The sequence below is a fragment of the Halictus rubicundus genome, chromosome 3 (genome assembly GCF_050948215.1).
Source record: "Halictus rubicundus isolate RS-2024b chromosome 3, iyHalRubi1_principal, whole genome shotgun sequence".
In the NCBI taxonomy this organism is placed as follows: domain Eukaryota; kingdom Metazoa; phylum Arthropoda; class Insecta; order Hymenoptera; family Halictidae; genus Halictus; species Halictus rubicundus.
Genome location: NC_135151.1, coordinates 18,989,425 through 19,008,773, shown reverse-complemented (window position 1 = coordinate 19,008,773; position 19,349 = coordinate 18,989,425). Strand labels below are relative to the sequence as shown.

Here is a 19,349-nt window from a genome sequence, read left to right as displayed (position 1 = left end):
GAATCGCACATAATGAGAAGGTTGACGTACTAGCTAAAGAAGCATCTTTGTTGGCTATTTCTTCTAATATCCTGGTTCCCTACTCTGATTTTTCCCACAGCTTTAGGAAGCAAGCTAGGGAGCTAACCAAAAATTATGTTCTCGCTGAAGCAGGGTTCAAGGGCACTAAATTTTTCAGCTCATTTTATCATTCTGGGCCTAAACCTTGGTTTGCTCACCTCAGGCTCCCTAGAGAATTCATTTGCTGGGTTAGTAGACTTCGATCTGGACACTATCAACTAAGGGCTTCCCTTTTCAAGATTAGACTTGCTGCTGACACGGGTTGTCCATGTGGTTGTCTGGTACAGGATCCTAATCATGTGCTATGGCAATGTCCGATCTTTGACAATAATAGAGACGCTTTGATTCTCAAACTTTGCAACAAGGGGTTCTTTCCACCCTATACAATAGACTCCTTTTTGTGCGGACCCTTTCTTTGACCTCTATTTTTCATACATTCATTTCTTAAATCTCACTGTTTATATCTTTAGTGTTAATATTGTATTCGAAAATGCTCATTATATTGTCTCAATCCTAGTTTTTAAGCCACCTATGTAATGTAATGTTAGCATGCACAGCCATGTGCATGCTGCTAATAATCCCATGTGGGGTTTTATAGCTTAATAAAAAAAAAAAAAGGAAAACATGACTGAAGGTGCCTCCTAACATTTTCTACAGAAGCGAATGTTTCATTTCTTAAATAATGCTCCAGAGATCTGAAAAGATCAGAGAGAGCAATATCCGGTGAGTACGGGGGCTGCGGTCAAACTTCCCATAGCAATTCTTTGATTTTTTCTCGTATAAAAATTTTATTTTGCATAAAGACCCGCAGTCTATTTATAAGTATTCGGAAAATTCAATTGCTAACGTCTCTACTATGAATTAATTATATACACACCAGTTCACGAAGGACTCGACAAAATGGAGGATCAAAAAGCATGAAAAATCAATTTGTAACAATGATTCGATAAAGAAGATAACCGAGTTGAAAATTTCAATAAATATTACACGGTTCATTTTGCCGCGGAACCGCGCACGAGATATTGAAATTTGTTCGTTGCAGTCAGCTTTGTAAACAGGGAAACAGCTTTTCAGCAATTACTCGGACAATATTCAATTAATTGATACGATATTTGCTGTAACTAATAAACGAGAACACGTTTACGTTGCATTGTTCCGCCATGGGTTTTTAATAATACGTAATCTGACACGACAGTATTGAAATAACAGACGAGTTCGCTTTATTAATGAATCGAAATTATTTTGTAAAGATAAAACAATTTGTATCGTATCTCCTTTGTTAGTTACATTTTGTCTTGGAAAACATTAAAAGATCCTGTGTGCAAGAAGCAAAGTAAAAATGTCGCTAATCTTTATTTGGCGTCCACTATTTGTCCGTCTATTTGTTCATGTAGATGAAATTTTACTGTCTTAACACATTTCTATTTACTAGTTTGATAGAGATGAATGTTGAATACAATTTAATTGGTCCGTTTAAGGTCCATTTGAGGATTGACACTGATATTTTCAGCTTAATTTCTGTGACTACAGTGATTTTTCTACATATGTCGCCAAGGCCTGGATGATAAACGTCGTGGAATTATCCCCACTACCGCGGGGTATACTCCGTGAGGGGCCGTGAAGCTCGAGAGGCCTCGGTAAACATAACATGGCTCGGGTATGTCTCCTGTTCGATACACGACGCTGGCAAGACCCGTGTTATTGACATATATCGAGAATTCACTGTAGCAGTAAGCTCACCAGGTCAAAAGTAGGAAGAAGAAAAACAACTGCATCCTGAAATTGATTCGGAAACATCCGACGTTCGTGGCACTGACTAACGAGGCTGTGAGGTTCCCGAGAGGAAGAATAATCTGTCGTTAAATGTCAATTTAACACGGAACACCAATTCCAGCGTAAAACGTTAGGCTCGGCGGGAGCAACTGCTGCAGCGGCATGATTCGAATAAGGACATTAACGAGATAAGGCCGCCGGAGAGGGGTTGTTCCGGTAATAATGAAGAGCATTTTTATAACGAGGATCACCATCGCAAGATCATCTCAGGAGAATAAGAGAGTAGAAGGAGAGAGGGGGTAGAAGAAGAAGAAGAAGAAGAAGAGGGTGAGAGGAAGCACGAAGGAGCAAAAAGACAACGAAGAAGAGACGACCGCGATCCAACGTCTCCGGGCATCGTCGTCCCCGTCGTCGCGGGGGGACTTAATTATCTAATTAATTAACCTCAATCAAAACGATGAGTAATTTCTCGGTTCGCTGGCGCCTTTGCCAACGTCGAGACTTTCTTGTCACGCTGGCTGGGGCCCCGAATCACGGATGAGTTCACGGCAAATCGATTATGTCCCGATGCTATTGCCCGCCTCTATTTAGGCGCAGTGTACGCACCGCACAGGATTCTCAATCCTCCGGCGTTATCCTGTTTTCGCTGCTCGACCAATTTGCCCCTGGTAGCTTCGTTGCCCCCGCCCCCTTCCCCCCTAACCGCTCCCCATCCCCTCGGTTTCGTATCCTTTTGCTACCGAGAGTCCTTTATCTTCGGCTTTTACGCCGATCGCGCGATAACTCGCTCGTGAAACGACCAGACGACGTGAGTTCGTTTTAGTCCTCGGCTCTTCAGCTCTCTCGCCTGGAAACTGCATTCCCGCTTCTGACACCGTAAAGGCAGCCAACGAGACAGAGCAGCTCGTACGCGAGCTTCTCTTCGCGACACGTGAGTCTCTCTGAAATGATCCCCTCCCCGCTCTTCTCACTTGGAAAGCAATTTTCATCAATTTAGGCAAGTATCAGAAATTTGAGGAAAACAAGCTTTCGTCTTTGATAGCCGGCGAAGGAATTTTTCTGAAATCCTTCGGCTGATCGTGTTATGCTACTTTCACGGTCTCTTCGAACGGAATTGAGACCAACAAACACTGCGCGTAAAATTAATTTTTAAATGTTTACGAAAGTTACGGAACGTCACAGCACGGTCTACTAAGGAAATAATTTCTCACTGTAGTCTGTTCGACGTAAACAAACGCACGGCGGTCTGACAGAACTGCAACGTAACCTTCAAGTATTGTGACATTTTCTGTGCTAGGGTACTTGTCCCTTAACATGTTCCGTGCCAAGCCGTTTTTGCTTGACTTGTCGTTCATAAATATGTCTGCGTGTACCATCGGTGGTACACGTTGCCTGAAGATCAAGTTTAACACTAGGTTTACGGAGCACTAAAAGTGAGTATTCTACATTACTTTATAAAAATAAAAGTTTTTAGCCATTTTTAAAATAATATATACCCAAAGAAATAAATTTGTTGAGTAATTCCACGTATTTCACAATCTCAATAACCGTAAATTAAAAATATTAGAACCCGTCATTTTGACGGGTCCCGTAAACCTAGTGTTAACGTGTACCATCGGTGGTACACGTGGCCTGAAGATCAAATTTAACGTGTACCACCTGTGGTACACGTGGCACGGAATGGAAAGAGAGTATATCCGGGTAGTGGGGATCATTCCTCGACATTTATCATCGAGGCCTTGGCGACATATACAGAGAAATCACTGTACGTTCCCCTTCTCCTAGCAAAATGGGTGCTTGTTCCAATTAATCTAATCTGCTTTCGTATTGAAACGAGCAGTAAAAATTAACTTGAAAGTATAAACGAACTCTTTAGTCACATTAAACTGTTAATGTATATGTCGCGAAGGAAAATATATCGAACTCACCGCCCTCGCCCCACGAAATAATAACACCGGGCTCCCCATTCGACGAAACTGAAATTCCAACTGTCTTCAGTCACGGGCACCCCCGGCGACGCGTCGCGACGCTTCGCAAACGCTTCCACCACCCCCGTGTGTACCAGTGTAACTGACGTTTCTGACACGTCAAGTGGATCCTGCGCCCCGTTCCACCGAGGAGAACCGCGTCGATATCGGCTACTGTTTTACATAAATCGCGGCGAACGGCGGGGAGGTCGCAGGGGGAGCCGGAAATCGCGGGAGGGTGACACGGCCGGAGATTCCTCTAAGTGATCCTCGAGTGTTTTCGCAGTCGGGCGGCGGTGTTTGCGCGGCGAATTCGGGGCCGCGAGCGTGTCGCTTTTTAAGCTTGGTTTAACCCTGCCCGCGGGGCCCATTCCGTGGCTAACTTCGTATTTAGTTAGCCATGCCAGGGGTTCGCCAGAGCCGATGGGAAACGACAAGTGATGCACCCCCCGCCCCCCGCCCCCGCCCCTAATACTGTCTCCACCGGATCCATCCTCTACGCTGGTCGTCGACGATCCACCATCGCGACGCCGAGCCCCGGCCTTTCATGTGTTAATTCCTGTTTATTTAATCGAATGCTGACGCGGATCGGCACCGCGAAAGGGCGAACGATCGCCCGGGGATTAATTTCTAATATGGTTTATTGTGACCGGACGCTCGAGTGCGGATTGTTTGAACAAACGGGGCCATATCAGTCGCGCAAACAGGATTCGTACCCCGGCTTGATCGCCGATTTTTTTTTTTTTTGTTTTGTTCTCGCGTGTTCTTTTTTTTTTGTTATTCGTTGCCTCCTTTTCCGCCCCGCGCCGCTACGGGGATTAGGCTCGGCGATGTGTTGCGGAGCGCGCGCGACCGATCCGGCGCGGCACGACGCCGATGATCGATTCTTGTTTGCGACCCGGCGCGGCGCGGCGCGCGACAGATTGTGCCCCCGGAATTTGTTGCGGCGCGCTGAATCTTTTAACGGCGATCCGGTTTCTCGGTAAATTACGGCCTTGTTTGGCCTGGCTCGAGAATCGGCGAGCATTCGATCCCGGCGACTTCGGAATCGAACCTTTTACAGGCTATATTGTACCACTGACGATGATCTGTTGGTGTTTACCGAACTTCAGACGTTACGAGATGTTTTCTTGCGTCTTTTTAATTAGAACGACAGCGCATATTGAAATACGCAACTCCGCTGAATCACGGGACCACCGAGCATGACGACCACTGTGGCGTCGTATGCTTCTGTGTAATTGAAATACGTATTCGTATATCGTATACGATAACAAAAGTATTGGCCGTTGGGTATAGGGCATTTTTATGACCTCTTGAATACAAATCACAGAAGTGCAGGTAGCCCTCCTACAACACGGCTACAATTAAATTAAAGTTGTGTTAAATTAAAATAATATTTTTTGTTTTGTATTGTACATACATTTGTATTTTTAATAAAAATTAAGTTGTTTATGTAGAATTAAAGAAAATATTTGTTTTTAATGTTTTCGGATCGTAACCGCCCCTTTTTGTACTGGCTCTGGGTCTCATACAACACGGCATTTTCTAGGAACCTATCTGCCGTGTTATAGAAGGGTTACCTGTATTTTACATTCCCATCGCGTGATTAAGGTAATCATCAATCGTTTTATGCATTCAAAGTATTTTGTAACAACATAACGATCGAATACAATATCGAAATACATTTCGTATTCGAATGAAAAATAAATTACACGTTGATAAAGTCACTCGAATATTTCTTGAAATGGTTTCTGCCTACCACTGGTGTATCATTGATTTAACTAAAGAATTTCTGTTTCTTGTGTTGCTATGGGATGCGAGCGGTAAGATTAAAAATAAAGGGAAAAGAATTCTTATCTGAATTCGCGTTTTATTAATCTATATGTCTTGCAGTGTTTTGTCACAATTATTTTATCCCAAGCTCTCGAGAATTAATCAATATGTAGCTGTGCGCTGATTCGATACAACGCCGCGAATAAATAAACGAATAGATAAAACGCGGCGGGAATGGCCATCGGGACAACCGCAGAAATTAAAATAATAAAGCTCGATTGTGCAGCGCGCACTGTTGCATTCGTGACGCTGATAACCCGATTCCTTTTTATATTCCGGCGTTAAACCGACGGAAGACAGAATGAAATACACGCGCGACATTTAGCACCGTATTTAATATGCGGCCGTATTTTCTGCGTTTCTTTTATTTACCAGGAAAATCGCGCGTAACGCGCGGAACGTGCTATTACCGCGCGATATATCGTCACGTCCCCCCCACCCCCTCTTTCCTCCCGATGATAATTTCGCGGTTCCGAATCGAACCTCGTAAAATTATAAAGCCCATACTCCGCTAAAAGCCCGGGGCGCCGCGGACCAATTAGCATCTCCGTAAATCAACGGAGAATTACTTTACGAGCCGGACCCGATGAAATCGCCAGGACGCTTCGCCCCGCTCGACCATAATTCGCGCGTTGTCCCGATTTCTTTTTATTCGCTTTTTACTTTTCTTTTCCGGTGTCTCATCATCCGAGTTCTTTCCTTTTTATGGCTCGACGTCCATCGCCGTCGCAACTTGTTATCGGTGACATTATCCGCGACATTATCTCGATCGTTGTTATTACGAGGACCGATCGATAACGCAAAATTAAGTCGTCGGGCTCGCGTTGTTACAGTTTAATAACAAACCAGCAGTCAATAGCGCTTTCCGGATTTCCGGCGGAACCTTCAATCGGTTTTGACGAGCGTATTGCGTGAACTTGCTTCATGAAAAAGGTGCTTGAGAATATTTTTTCAGATAATCGCAAAAGAAAATGGTTCATTTTCGTGGAGACACTTTGCTGCATAATTGAAATTGCCGTGCCTTATAAGAAATCCTTATTCGTGACTGATAAATATTTAAACAGTATTACACGACTGTCAACAGGCGAAGTGGAAAATGTTGACACTCTGATGGCCCCGGTAACAGCGATTACTTCCCGGAATCATGTTAATACCTTCTATTATGACAAAAATTGGAATTACGGGTAGACTGCGAATTTTATGCGATTAAAAAGTTTTAACGTTTACAATGTGATAAAATAATATGTAAAGAAGTTTTCTGGACTTCTATAAATTAATTCCGTCAGCTTCATTTAGCGGTATCGCTATACCAACTGTCAAAGATGAATTAGTAATTGATTATGTTATGGAAACTATGGAGCAGTTTAACGATGTTCAAATGCTAATAATAATTCATTAATAATTCATTAAAGCAGACATTAGTATGTCGTTTAACTCCTAAGTGTGAAACCACAACGTTATTAAAACGTTGGAATAATTTGTCCGAGAGGATTTCAGTGATTATCTCACAAGGATTATTTGAAGAGGAGCAAACAGCGTGACTCACCGTTGACCGTTGCTATCATCCAATAGTGACCCATTATGAGCAGGTGATTCACGCCAGGTAGGGCGCGTTACTGCACAGTCTCAATTAAAGTTTGTAATCTAATCTTCAATGTTTCATCTATCTAGAAGCCTAAGCATTTACACCAATTAACGATACTAAACTTTTATATTAGACTAGCTGATTAATCATTGATTCTATCGTACATAGCTCTGCCCTTGCTGTGAATTATTTGCTTGTTTTTAACTGTTCATGAAGGTAGGCCTTTACGGAATTGAAGCACGCAAATATGTATAAAAATTGTTTCGAAATTTCCAAAGAAGTATTTCTGAAATAACAAAAATTATGACAATTCGCGTCGTGACGGTAAAAGTTACCATTTTGTGTCGCGTGAAAACGTACCTTATACCGATGACAAAAAGGCTTTTCGTTAGATTCGCTCAGAATGAGAAATTTGCCATTCGATATTTCGACAGTCGGCTGTTCCGTGCGCGTCATCTGGATAAAATGATATTACGTCAACGGTTGTCCCATTTTATTCGTTTTTAACCGTCTATAGTCACCGTAAACACCATACAATCACCTAAACGAAGATGTTCTCGTGGTGCGACGATTTCTTCTATCATCTGCGTAGAGATTTCCCCATTCTAAATCTTATCTTCCACCGCAACGTGAGTCACGTTCCTTATTTACCTATACCGTTCATACACATATACAGTGGCACGGAAATCGTAGTACAACGGGGCATAATAATTCTGTGTATATGGAAAAATACGACAAAAAGTTGCCCTCACAGTTTTTTAATAAGAATTAATAAGAGAGTTTAATAGGAATTAATAAGAATTTTAATTTTTGTTTGTCTGCTAAACAATGTTCCTCGCCTAAAGCATGTTCCCTAAAATTTCAGATCCCCACCCCTCCGTTTGGGGGTAACACGGGGATGAAAAGATTGAACTTTTTTCTTTTATTTTCTCAGTTAGTTAGGATATTTTTTGGAACTTTAAATCAGTTTCTAAGGGTTGATAAACCTTGCGAAGCAAAACATTCTTGAACAGTTTGAAAAATAAAAAATTGTGACATAATTGGTGACACATTACAGTCCGTTCAATCATCTAGCCTTCGCATTAAATTTTTAGCGATGCTTCTAAAATAATAAACAGTCTTCAAAAACACTGCATTACTTCAATAATTAACAAAAAATTATTTCAACAATTGACAAACTTCAGAAACGAAAATTCGTATGAGAAATGTTGCACCATATTTTTTTTTCCTCTTTTTCATGTATAGAATCATTTTTTGCCCAGTAACACGATTTCCGCCCATTAATGATAATGACACCTTTTATTTTGTCCGGGCTTGCAGTCGTTTCTAAGAACTTATATTTTCGACAATTGGGTCTCTGCCCTCCTTACGCACATCCTGTTCTATATGACGGTGCGGTTCGCTATCTCTGTGAGTATAGTCATCTTTCGTTCTTCAGATATCCTACACACTTTCTCGTTCATAGGTGATCAAAAAAGTGGAGATATTCAACGAGGAGAAGCTGAAGGTTTTAAACAGGAACAAAGAAGTAACCGCGATTATTAAATATCTATGGTGAAATTACAGTTCATGAAAATGATTTATAACGGTTAACAATCGTTTCAGCGATACGCACAAGTTGCAGCTCTGAAGGATAAAAAGGCGGAGTATGAGGACACCGTGATCAAAGTAGTTAGTACCGTTACTAGAATTATTAGAAATCGTACAAATTATTTATTGTTCTAAAATTTAATCGACACAACACAGTTGTGATCTATATACCGTTCATTCGTTTAAAGTTACCCGAGTTCATTAGTTACGAAATGTTAAAATCATATGTCTTTTCTTTTTCGTCTAGAATGTTCGAAAAATTACTTATAAATACATAGATTTTCTTCTCGAAAAAATTGAATATTTGACACAATTGGGCCCGCAGATAGCATTGTTCAACACATATTTGAATTTGAAACTATGAGTAAACATTTCTAGTACAAGTCCCTTAATTAATAGAGTTTAGTAAAATTTCCAAATTCGAAAAAATTCTAAATTCGTCGGAAAGTTATTTAGTCATTCAATTATATTACTTGAAATATCAATCGAATATTTTTCAGGTATCGACTTTCTATGTATTGTCTATTCTACGTCTATCCTATAATATACGTTCATATTGTTACGTTTATTATATTTATTAGCGTTCGGATAAAAAGATTTGTTGATAAGGAACGAAGAAATGGGTAGAAAAAAGTTATGATTACAACAATCGACTTTTCAGAAAGAGTCTCAAGTACTGACGACACTGAAGCTTCTAAGCACAGTAAGTAAAAGACCAAGTATTATAACATATACTAAAAGTAATATATACTAAAACTGAGTATACAGAGAATGACAAAGAATATTTAAAATGATTCTTATGCGTTTTCTGATACCGAATACGAACCTTCAAACAGTTTTCGTTTTGATCACCCTCAATTTTTGAGAAATTTAATTTTGGGAATCCTCAAATTTTCAACTTTAAGTATTTTTTCTGCTTTTACCGTAAAAGGCATACAAGTAATTCCCACAGAGAGTAAAACGTCTTTGACCCCTTTAATCAATTTTCTCGGGCAAATTGAAAAGCTGATATTATTCAGATTGTTTGCAAAAACCACCCCTGAGAAATAAATTTTTTCCTATTTAAAATTCTGAAAAAATATCCCAAATAAAGCAAAATTCGTAGCTTCATTTTCTCCTCTATCTCATTTAAATATCTCACGTAATAACTGAGAATTTGTTGTATTCGTTCTCTATTATCCATCGAGATCATTCGCCGACACTAAAAAAAAACTTGCAAACTTAATAATGGTGAAGAAATATACAATCACAAATGTAATTGTTACAGCAGCTAGGTGTGGTGAAGGAGCAACTGGCAGAAACAGACAAGAAGCTCGACCAAGTACTGCTCGATTATCTGCAGGAGGAGTTCCCCTAACGTCGGACAGTAGCTATATCTTTAACAATTAAAACTTTACCGAACCGCTGTATCGTGTAAGTTGTAGAAGAACAAAGAGAAACAAAATCGACGTTTCATCGTGTTCCTGCGGTGTGTGCACGGCTAAATTGTCACCACTGACAAGAATCCGATGAACTGTACAAATCACAAACTACTATATCCATTAATTTTTTGCGGTCAGGAGACGTGTGAGTTGTGTCTTTTTTATTTATCTTTCTATATGGCACGAAGAATGTACAATAGAAGCCAAAAAATTTTCTTTCTGACGGGCTCACTATCCCCTAGTACAGAACAATTTCCCCCAGACAATACAAATCTCCGTCTTGCGTGTTCCTTTTCGTACTACTACAGTGAATTCTCGATATATGTCAACAACGATATAGGTCATCCAGGAGACATACCCGAGCCGTGTTATGTTTACCGAGGCATCTCGAGCTTCGGGGCCCTTCACGGGGTATACACCTCGGCAGTGGGGATAATTCCGCGACGATTATCATCCACGCCTCGGCGACATATATAGAGAAGTCACTGTAACGTATTCGACTACAGATGTCTAGCATTCTAAGAGGTGATTCTGCATGGCAATTTAGAAATTACGACCAGAAAAGGGAATGATGATTTTCTTGTAAGAGTTTACTGATTTTGAGTTTGCGGAAGTAGGGATAATTTCGTGACGATTATCATCCAGGCCTCGGCGACATATATAGAGAAATCACTGTATTTATTGTTTCGGTTTTAGTGACTAAACATCCGAGCAACATGAATACCAAAAGACAAAAGGTTACAGGAAAATGTTTTAAACTGAATTTCAGATTACTCGAACACTCTGCGTAATTTGTTTAAAAACTGGGGCTTGATCATCCCAGAATGTCTTGACCGTGATATTTACGATTCTCGCAAATTATTGTAAATATCACTATGTCCGGGGACACTGAATGATTTCTTGAAATTATATATCCAAAGTACAATGTCAATTGCAGTTAATAATTACGGAAATGACGATTAGCTTTCAGTTTATTTCGGTTTCTAATATTGTTGAATGGACGAATAACGCAGGACAAAACAATAGAATAAAACAGGATACAAAAACAGAAATAAAAAAACAAAGAGAATAGAAAAACAGAATAAAACAGACAAATATATTGTATATTTTTATTTATTTCAGGGAGACCTTAAGAACAGAATAAAACAGACAAATATATTATGTATTTTTGTTCATTTAAGGGAGACCTTAAGAACAGAATAAAACAGACAAATATGTTATATATTTTTGTTTATTTAAGGGAGACCTTAAGAGCAGAATAAAACAGACAAATATATTATGTATTTTTGTTCATTTAAGGGAGACCTTAAGAGCAGAATAAAACAGACAAATATATTATGTATTTTTGTTCATTTAAGGGAGACCTTAAGAGCAGAATGAAACAGACAAATATATTATGTATGTTTGTTCATTTAAGGGAGACCTTAAGAACAGAATAAAACAGACAAATATATTGTATATTTTTATTTATTTAAAGGAGACCTTAAGAACAGAATAAAACAGACAAATATGTTATATATTTTTGTTTATTTAAGGGAGAGTTTAAGTGTCCGGCGCTAGGGGAACTCCCCGAGCGTTTTGGTAGGAAAACACCGCGGATGCCAGCTGATTATTATTAAATCCTAGTTGATTTTCGCCAGTTGTACGCGAGTCCTGCGGGCGACGTCGTTGACCGAACAGCCGAACCGCCGTCGGTCCTCGAGGGAGGTAGCACGGTCTCGCTCGAGAATCTCAAGGTGAGTTTTCAATTAACCGGGGCGGCGCGCGCTACCGGATTTTCGTCCGCGTGTGACGCGCTGTAATTGTCACGAAAATTGCTCTGGGCGCGGTTCACCTCTTACTGCTCCGGCGGCCGACGTGTAACAATTCCGACGAGCGTTACAACCGCAAAACCGTGCGGACCGGGAACGCAAACCGGCGACAGATTGCCTGGGAATTCTATTTAGGATACCGCGACCGGCAGACGCGCGACACGCAAACTTACTTCGGTGTCTGTTCGCGAAATTTCGTCGGACCGTACACAGGACCGCTCGGTTAGTTAAGACGCATTGAATGCCCGCGGTTGTTGGCTCCGTTACGATTGTAATATAACAATGTTAGTGTTTGGATTAGCGGCTATTATTGTTCGGATTATCGTACTCGATGTAATTGTCTAATATAATGATGATGTTTGTTTAGAATAATGGGACCCAGTAATCCTTGATTCATGGTAATTGACATGTGCCCACCGTTACGGTAATTCCTCCATTTGCTTACCGATTGTTAACCCGCCTCTTCAACGTACTTGAGTCTTCCTGATATTACGTCAATAATTGATCTCATCAATTACCACTTCGCTTTCACTTTAAAGTGCATCTTTTTGCTGGGTGATGTGCACTTTATATGATAAATTTAATTTATATAAATTTACATAAACTGAAGCGGGAGAGGTTCTCTTTGCTCTCGGACTCTATGAACTAAAAGTAGTATTAAACTGTGCGAGATTAATAAAATTTGGATTTCACTGGTTCAGTTAAAACAATATCACTCCCGATTTTTTACCGACCCGCGACTTACTAAATAAATTAATTGATCTTCTTTTTTGTTTGTGTCCACATCGTTTGCATGATTCTAGTATATTCTGGTATATTCTGCTATATTCTAGTATATTCTGGTATATTCTGGAATATTCTGATGAATTCTATTACGAACTAATACATTCTAGTATATTCTGGTATATTCTAGTATAATCTGGTATATTCTGGAACATTCTGATGAATTCTAGTATATTCTTGCATATTCTGGTATATTCTTGATTATTTTGGTATATTCTGGGATATTCTAGTTTATTCTAGCATATTCTAGTATATTCCTGTATATTCTGGTATATTCTAGTATATTCTGGTGTATTGTGGTATATTCTAGTATCTTCTGGTATTTTCTGGTATATTCCAGTGTATTCTGGTATATTCTGGTATATTCTAGTGTATTCTAGTATACTATAGTACAATCTTGTACATTCAGGTATATTCATGAATATTCCATTTAATCACATACTCGGAAGCAGTAACTCTCCTTTATAAAGTTGGGTAGGGTACAGCATAATTGTCTGCAGTTTACCTAATTATTATTATTATTTATTTATTACTTTAAACCATACAAGGTCCATCGTTTGCATGACATTTGATCACATGCTCGGAAGGAGTAACTCTGCTTTATAAAGTTTGGTGGGGTACAGCATAATTTTCTGCTGTTTGACTTATTATTATTATTTATTGCTTTGAACCATGTAAGGCAGTTCGACTTACGACCAGTTCTTTAGACTGAACTTTTACCTATGTCCATTTATTCTGAACACACAAAATCTGCCATTGTCCTTTTTTCTTCGCCACAATTTCGATTCGAAAACAGAATACTGGGATATTTAGTGTTACCGGTTAACAAATAAAGGTTCTGGAACCGTCCTTCCCACCGCCTCTGCCTCCGCCCCGAAAATACGGGATCTTTGTCAGCCGGCCTCCTGGACAACGTTGCCCGTCTCCATCAGCTGCATCTGCAATTGCAGCCGCTAAAATCGGATTCAAGTAATTACGCGTCCGTCGAGGCCTCTTCGGAATCAGCGATTCGTCGACGTAAGTTCTTTTTTCGGTCTTACACGCGGTGTTGTAATTGTTGACTTGTGTATGGCGAAAGCGATATCGCGCCTGTATTTGACAACAGTCTGGTGAAATAGCATGGTGAAAGTGGCCTGGAGAATTAGCAGGTCATTACTGTGTCTATAATTGTGAACAGAACAGAGTAAAGTGGGTGATCTATTAACGGTAATTACTAGTGAAATTAGTGGGCAGATGTATTTTTTCGAAGGTGAAGTTGTATAAAATCATTTTTTTCCCGTTTAGTATTTATATGCAAAGATCTTTTCGTCTGACACTATCATTTGCCAAACATCCTCTTATCCAGTGGTGCATAGATCGCGCACGTTGTAATTTAAATCTAAATCATCGCCTGTCCGCGAGGAAATAGAAAACGACGAAGGAAACTGGTCTATTTGCCTGCTGCCGTGTACTTTCTCTTATTCCTGACGAAGTGTATCGATAGTGTTGCCATAAGTTGTCCATTACACGGTAAATTGGACGCTGTCACTTTCCCAAGCTCGGTCCATCGCCTAAGTAGTGGGGGAATGACTCGATTGCATGTTTGTTAATGTCAGTGTTTATCATTGCCTAAGTGCTATATTACAAAAGAAAAGATCAATTCTGTCATGTATGAGGTCAACCCATAACAGATATCCTTTATGAAATGTAATAACAACAATTAATATACATTCACGGGGAATATATACACCACTAATGGCAATGATTATGTTTTCGCATTTCACCTTTCAAAAAGTTCAGAAAAATTCATGACTTAATAGCCAGGAATTAAGCAATGTTGTATAAATAAGATGTATGTGAAAGGACACGAATGTTTGAGGTTAGGTAAGACAATTACTGCGAACCGAGTCGTTTCTCATGACCGGGAGGCTGAGAAATAAACTTATAATACCGATTCTACTGTGATAAAATTATTTAAAAGCCATGATCGTAATTGTTGACTAACTAATTTTCATATTAGGCGCAACTAAATTCGTTTGGAATGGCGACGACCGTCTGCACGGCAACAAGAGGAGAAAAATTCGTGGAAAGTCATGCGGCTCAAACACGACGCGCTTCGACGTTCACCGATTTCGCTCGGAATCGCTGAAGAACGTCTCGACCTTCACCAAATCATTGCTCAGACTCTACACCATTTTTCCCAGGGAACTGTAAATCCACCACATATTGTTATCAATCTTTCCTTCGAATAAATTTCGCGTACAATTAATCGGCTTCTCACGGCAGGCTGGTTCGTTGCCTTTCACTTCGCGATTTTTTTAATCTTGTGCAAAGTAAGTTATGAGACAAGCAGTTGTTCGTGTTGCATGCTCGCAGTTTCGAAAAGAAAAAGAAAACGACCGAGTCTGTAAATTATTATTTGATTTCTATTTATCTATCTTTGTTTTCTGTGCTCCTGTAACTTATCTCAATCCGAATATAGAGTGTACACATCATTTCGTTGAACGAATATAACTCTCTTTTTATGAACAAATCTACAAATGCTTTTATATGGAAGTCAGACATTTTATATATTAAATTCAATACTTTTAAGTATTTTTTACGTATGTTTTTGCGACAAATATCGACAATTTCTCGAGATCCTCTGCATGTATATTTTTTAATCAGTTTTCGTGAAAGTCCTGTAAATTTTATGGGACGTTCTGAAAGGTACGAAACTCGAGAAAGTATAACAAAAGTTTTTGCAGTTTATTCTAAATTATTATCGCATAAGCTTCTCGAGACTAGAGCGGTCTCATTTCGATAAGAGAGCGACCTATTATTTCTGAACAAATCGACCCAGGACAGTGAAGTTAATAACTACAGCGAGTCTCGTATCTTAAGCAGTGCACGCAAAGAAGATAAACAAGATAGGAGAGAGAGAGCCGTTAGGTATAATGATAAAAGTAACACGGAAGATCATAAATTAGATATTCTGTGTGCTTTTCATTTCACTTCCATTATTCTTACTTGCCGTATCTTCCCTCGAGGATTGTTATTTCATTCTGCTCGCGAAGCAGCCCTTTCCAATTGTTCACGTTCGTCTCTTTGCGCATCGAACTCCTGCCTTACAATTATACTTATTAGTATTTCTTTGTAAAGTTCTGTGTGCAGGTTAATGAGACTCGGAAAGTGAATCGTCGCTCCAAATTATACCGGGTGATCGATAACTGGTGGTACAACTGAAAAGATTTCTACGTTAAAGGATTCTACGTTAAAAAAAATCAGTAAAAAATGTGGAATAAAATTTGTTGAGAAGAGAAAATAGGTGTCGAGAAAATCGAGTTTGAAAATTCGACGAACACGCTATTGAAGAAGTATCGTTCGACGCGTCTGTGCATGACCTACCCATTCTACTTCTGAGAAATGCTAGTCACGCACACTTGGCGAATTTTCCCGAAAACAAAGCCTCATATGAGAAAATTTTATTCGGTATTATCAACTTATTTTTTTACGTAGAATCGCCCCTTTTCGTTTGTGCCTGTGTACCTTTCTCCACAAAATTACAAACTAATACCACTTAATCGATATTTATTAGATTAAGCTACGAACAACTCGTTAATTGAATGTCAAATGTTACTCCAGTTTAATCGACGAAATATTAATTTATCAATACTGATGCACATGAGGTAGATTATCACATTATGGGCGAGATTTTTGCGTTTTTTTAAAAATCTCTATAAAAATTATACGACCTTTTATCGCGTTTTTTCTTACTATTAAATACCAGTAGAACGTTCTCATATTAATTATGCCCACTGAAACATACTGCAGTAGAGCGAAAACGCATAAACCATCGGAATAGGTATGTATGTTACGTAGTTGGCTCTGACGTATGTTGGGCTCTGAAGGTTAACCGGTAATTGTGCGTAATTAATCGAGTCTAGAAAAATCTATAAAAGCGAAGAATGTATTGCACGTGTGCTTCAACTTCCAATGGTCTGATCTAGAAGCGGTCGTATCACTGACCTTGAGGGAACTGGTTACCGTGAGAAGATTCCCTTTGTTTTGCGCATGTGGATCGTAAGGCTGAAATTTAAAGCCTGAGTGTATCATAAAAAGGGGAATACCTTGGGAACATGATGAATCGAAGATCCTTTGTCATTTCAATCGTGCCTCTTTTCAATAAAAAGATTTTTATGCGATAAATTCTGTGCACGGCAATGAAGAACACACATATACATACATATAAAATTAAAATCGTAATATTGAAGTTTCTCGTCGACGTTTGCGATATTAATCCGAGGAATTTTTTCTTTCGCTTGTATGGCATAAATAGAAGCAAATGGCGCATTCAATACGACCAGTTCGATACGATATAACGATGAAAAAGAAGGTTTAGTTATTATTAATATATACTTTTCATTGAAACGAGATAGAGGGAGAGAGTTTGTTGGAATTAATGAGAATTATTTTCGTAAAAGAGTAAAAATTATTTAGCCCCTAATAAAAAGGGGATTTATTTTACAGAATACATTCAGTTTTACGAAAGAACTTTTCCATAAAAGCTTCCCATTCGATGTCACTGGTCCATTCAGTGGTAAAGAGAGATCTTTTGTACGTTACGGACAAAGAGTTATCAAGAGCGTAATAAAGGCAACGTTTATGCGCGATTTAATTCGAAAGAAAAGAAATTTTTTCGCGATAAACCATAGAAACGAGGGAAACTACAGTGAACATTACATCAACGAGAATAAAAATGTCATTCTCCGTTATAGTGGAGAAGCAAAACCGCTTATTTCGTAAGCATTAAGAGATTTTCTTCTGTTAATTGTTTAAACCGACAGAATGAAAATGTAAACTAAAATATGAACATTTTATTCAGGGCAAGACAAGTTGCAAAATCGGACTTAACTATGTGCTCATTTCAAATTTTAAATTATTCGTAATTGTCCAAGTACCTTCCTAATATTGGATACACTAAAAATTGTACAAAATGAAGTAAAAATAATTGACGGGAGAGCAATTAACTAGTTCATTACGCGCAGGAAATTACTATACAGGGATGCTCCGTTTAAAACTGACCGTCTAAATATTTCCTCTGTCTGCAGTAATAAGAATAATACTTTTTATGTAATTTAAATATTTGGTCGATCGAGGCGAACGAAGTTAATTTTTATGTCATTCTGATGAGCTGAGCTTGTTTATTAGACCGAAACTCGATTACAAACGAAAATGTAGAAATAACCCTTAGGAAAAACAGTTAAGATTTAGCGGAAATTTTTGAAAGCGAACGATGAATATTCGGTACCCAACATTATGAAAATTGCCATAGAACACCAATACATTACCAGATATTATGATTCATGAAAACGTTGACTGGAGATCGCGAGATCAAGTAGAATCTATTTTTCATACACACCACATTCAACGGGAAATACCAGAATTTACAATTACAAAGTCAAAGTTAGCATTAGGTCACACATGAATAAAATCGTCAACCATTTCATTACGATCCTAGACGTTTGTCGTATTCCGAGAAAATTGCACTCCAAATTTAAAAAAAGTGCACTCCGAGATGAAAAAAAAATTTCTTAGCAAGTTATATATTTATGAATAATAATTATATGTTTGTTTATTATTACATCAGAGAAATACTAAAAATATGCACAATATAAAAAAAATAGTCTTTCAAAATTACTTAATCATGATATCAATTCTTTCATTAAGTATTTAATTAAGTTCAAAAATAATTTTTGTGTCGCCTTTTCGATTTCGTTGCCGTCGGATGCAATTAGAAATTCACTTTTACGATTGTTTGCATGAAATCGGTGAAATTGACGCGCTCGGTTAAAGTTAACAATTTCTATTAGTATTATCGCCAAGTTTCGAACATCATAGGAAATTAATTTTGTTACATTCTTTGCCCGTGCGCACGCAATAAAGACGTCAATGTCGACAAATAACCGATCGTGGTTACAGAATATAAACAGCTGTATTTATATATGTATATAATAATAAAATCGATGAAGCGTAAACTTGTTCTATAGCACGTTAACAAGGATAGCTTTTGATTTCAAGCGACGCTAACGATTCCATTCCAATTAGCCTAACAAGGCATCACGTTTCTCCTTTTAGAATATCTTGACTGCCGCTCCGACCACCTATGCGTGACGAAATTATTTTTCCAGGTATAGAAAGTGACTTCCATCTTCATGATAGCTTCATTTTATTTCCAATTTACTGAAACCGTTTGCGAAGAAAACAGAGGTTCGTTTCAGTTCAGCTTCTTTCAAGTTGCCGGGCATATGTATATTAGCATTTTCACTAGACTATAGATTTCACGCATTCATACGTACTCATGGATATATAAAAGTCCACCAAAAATTCTGAGGATCTTCAAAATAGTTTTTATCTTGCTAGATTGCAAAATAAAATAAGAACCTTGTCCAACTCCTAACATCAGTAACTGTTAACCAATCGTGCATACTGTTGCGGAGATGAGATTTATAATAAAAGAAATATGAAAATATGAGAATTATAGAGAATAAATATGAACATTATTTTG

General features: G+C 38.6%; 1 protein-coding gene across 1 annotated transcript; it reads left to right on the top strand.

The window, feature by feature from the left end:
- Positions 1-8,604: 8,604 nt before the first annotated feature.
- On the top strand, positions 8,605-15,069 carry LOC143352223 (uncharacterized). The gene is made up of 8 exons (XM_076784552.1): positions 8,605-8,628; positions 8,684-8,746; positions 8,824-8,889; positions 9,470-9,511; positions 10,076-10,129; positions 11,856-11,965; positions 13,659-13,882; positions 14,823-15,069. The coding sequence occupies exons 1-8, from the start codon at positions 8,605-8,607 to the stop codon at positions 15,014-15,016; spliced, it is 777 nt and encodes a 258-aa protein (XP_076640667.1). The 3' UTR covers positions 15,017-15,069.
- Positions 15,070-19,349: the final 4,280 nt, after the last annotated feature.

Coding starts and splice junctions, on each gene's coding strand:
- LOC143352223 (XM_076784552.1), top strand. CDS start 8,605: ATGACGGTGCGGTTCGCTATCTCT. Junction 8,890..9,469: donor AGGACACCGTGATCAAAGTA/GTTAGTACCGTT, acceptor TCGACTTTTCAG/AAAGAGTCTCAAGTACTGAC. Junction 11,966..13,658: donor TCTCGCTCGAGAATCTCAAG/GTGAGTTTTCAA, acceptor TAACAAATAAAG/GTTCTGGAACCGTCCTTCCC.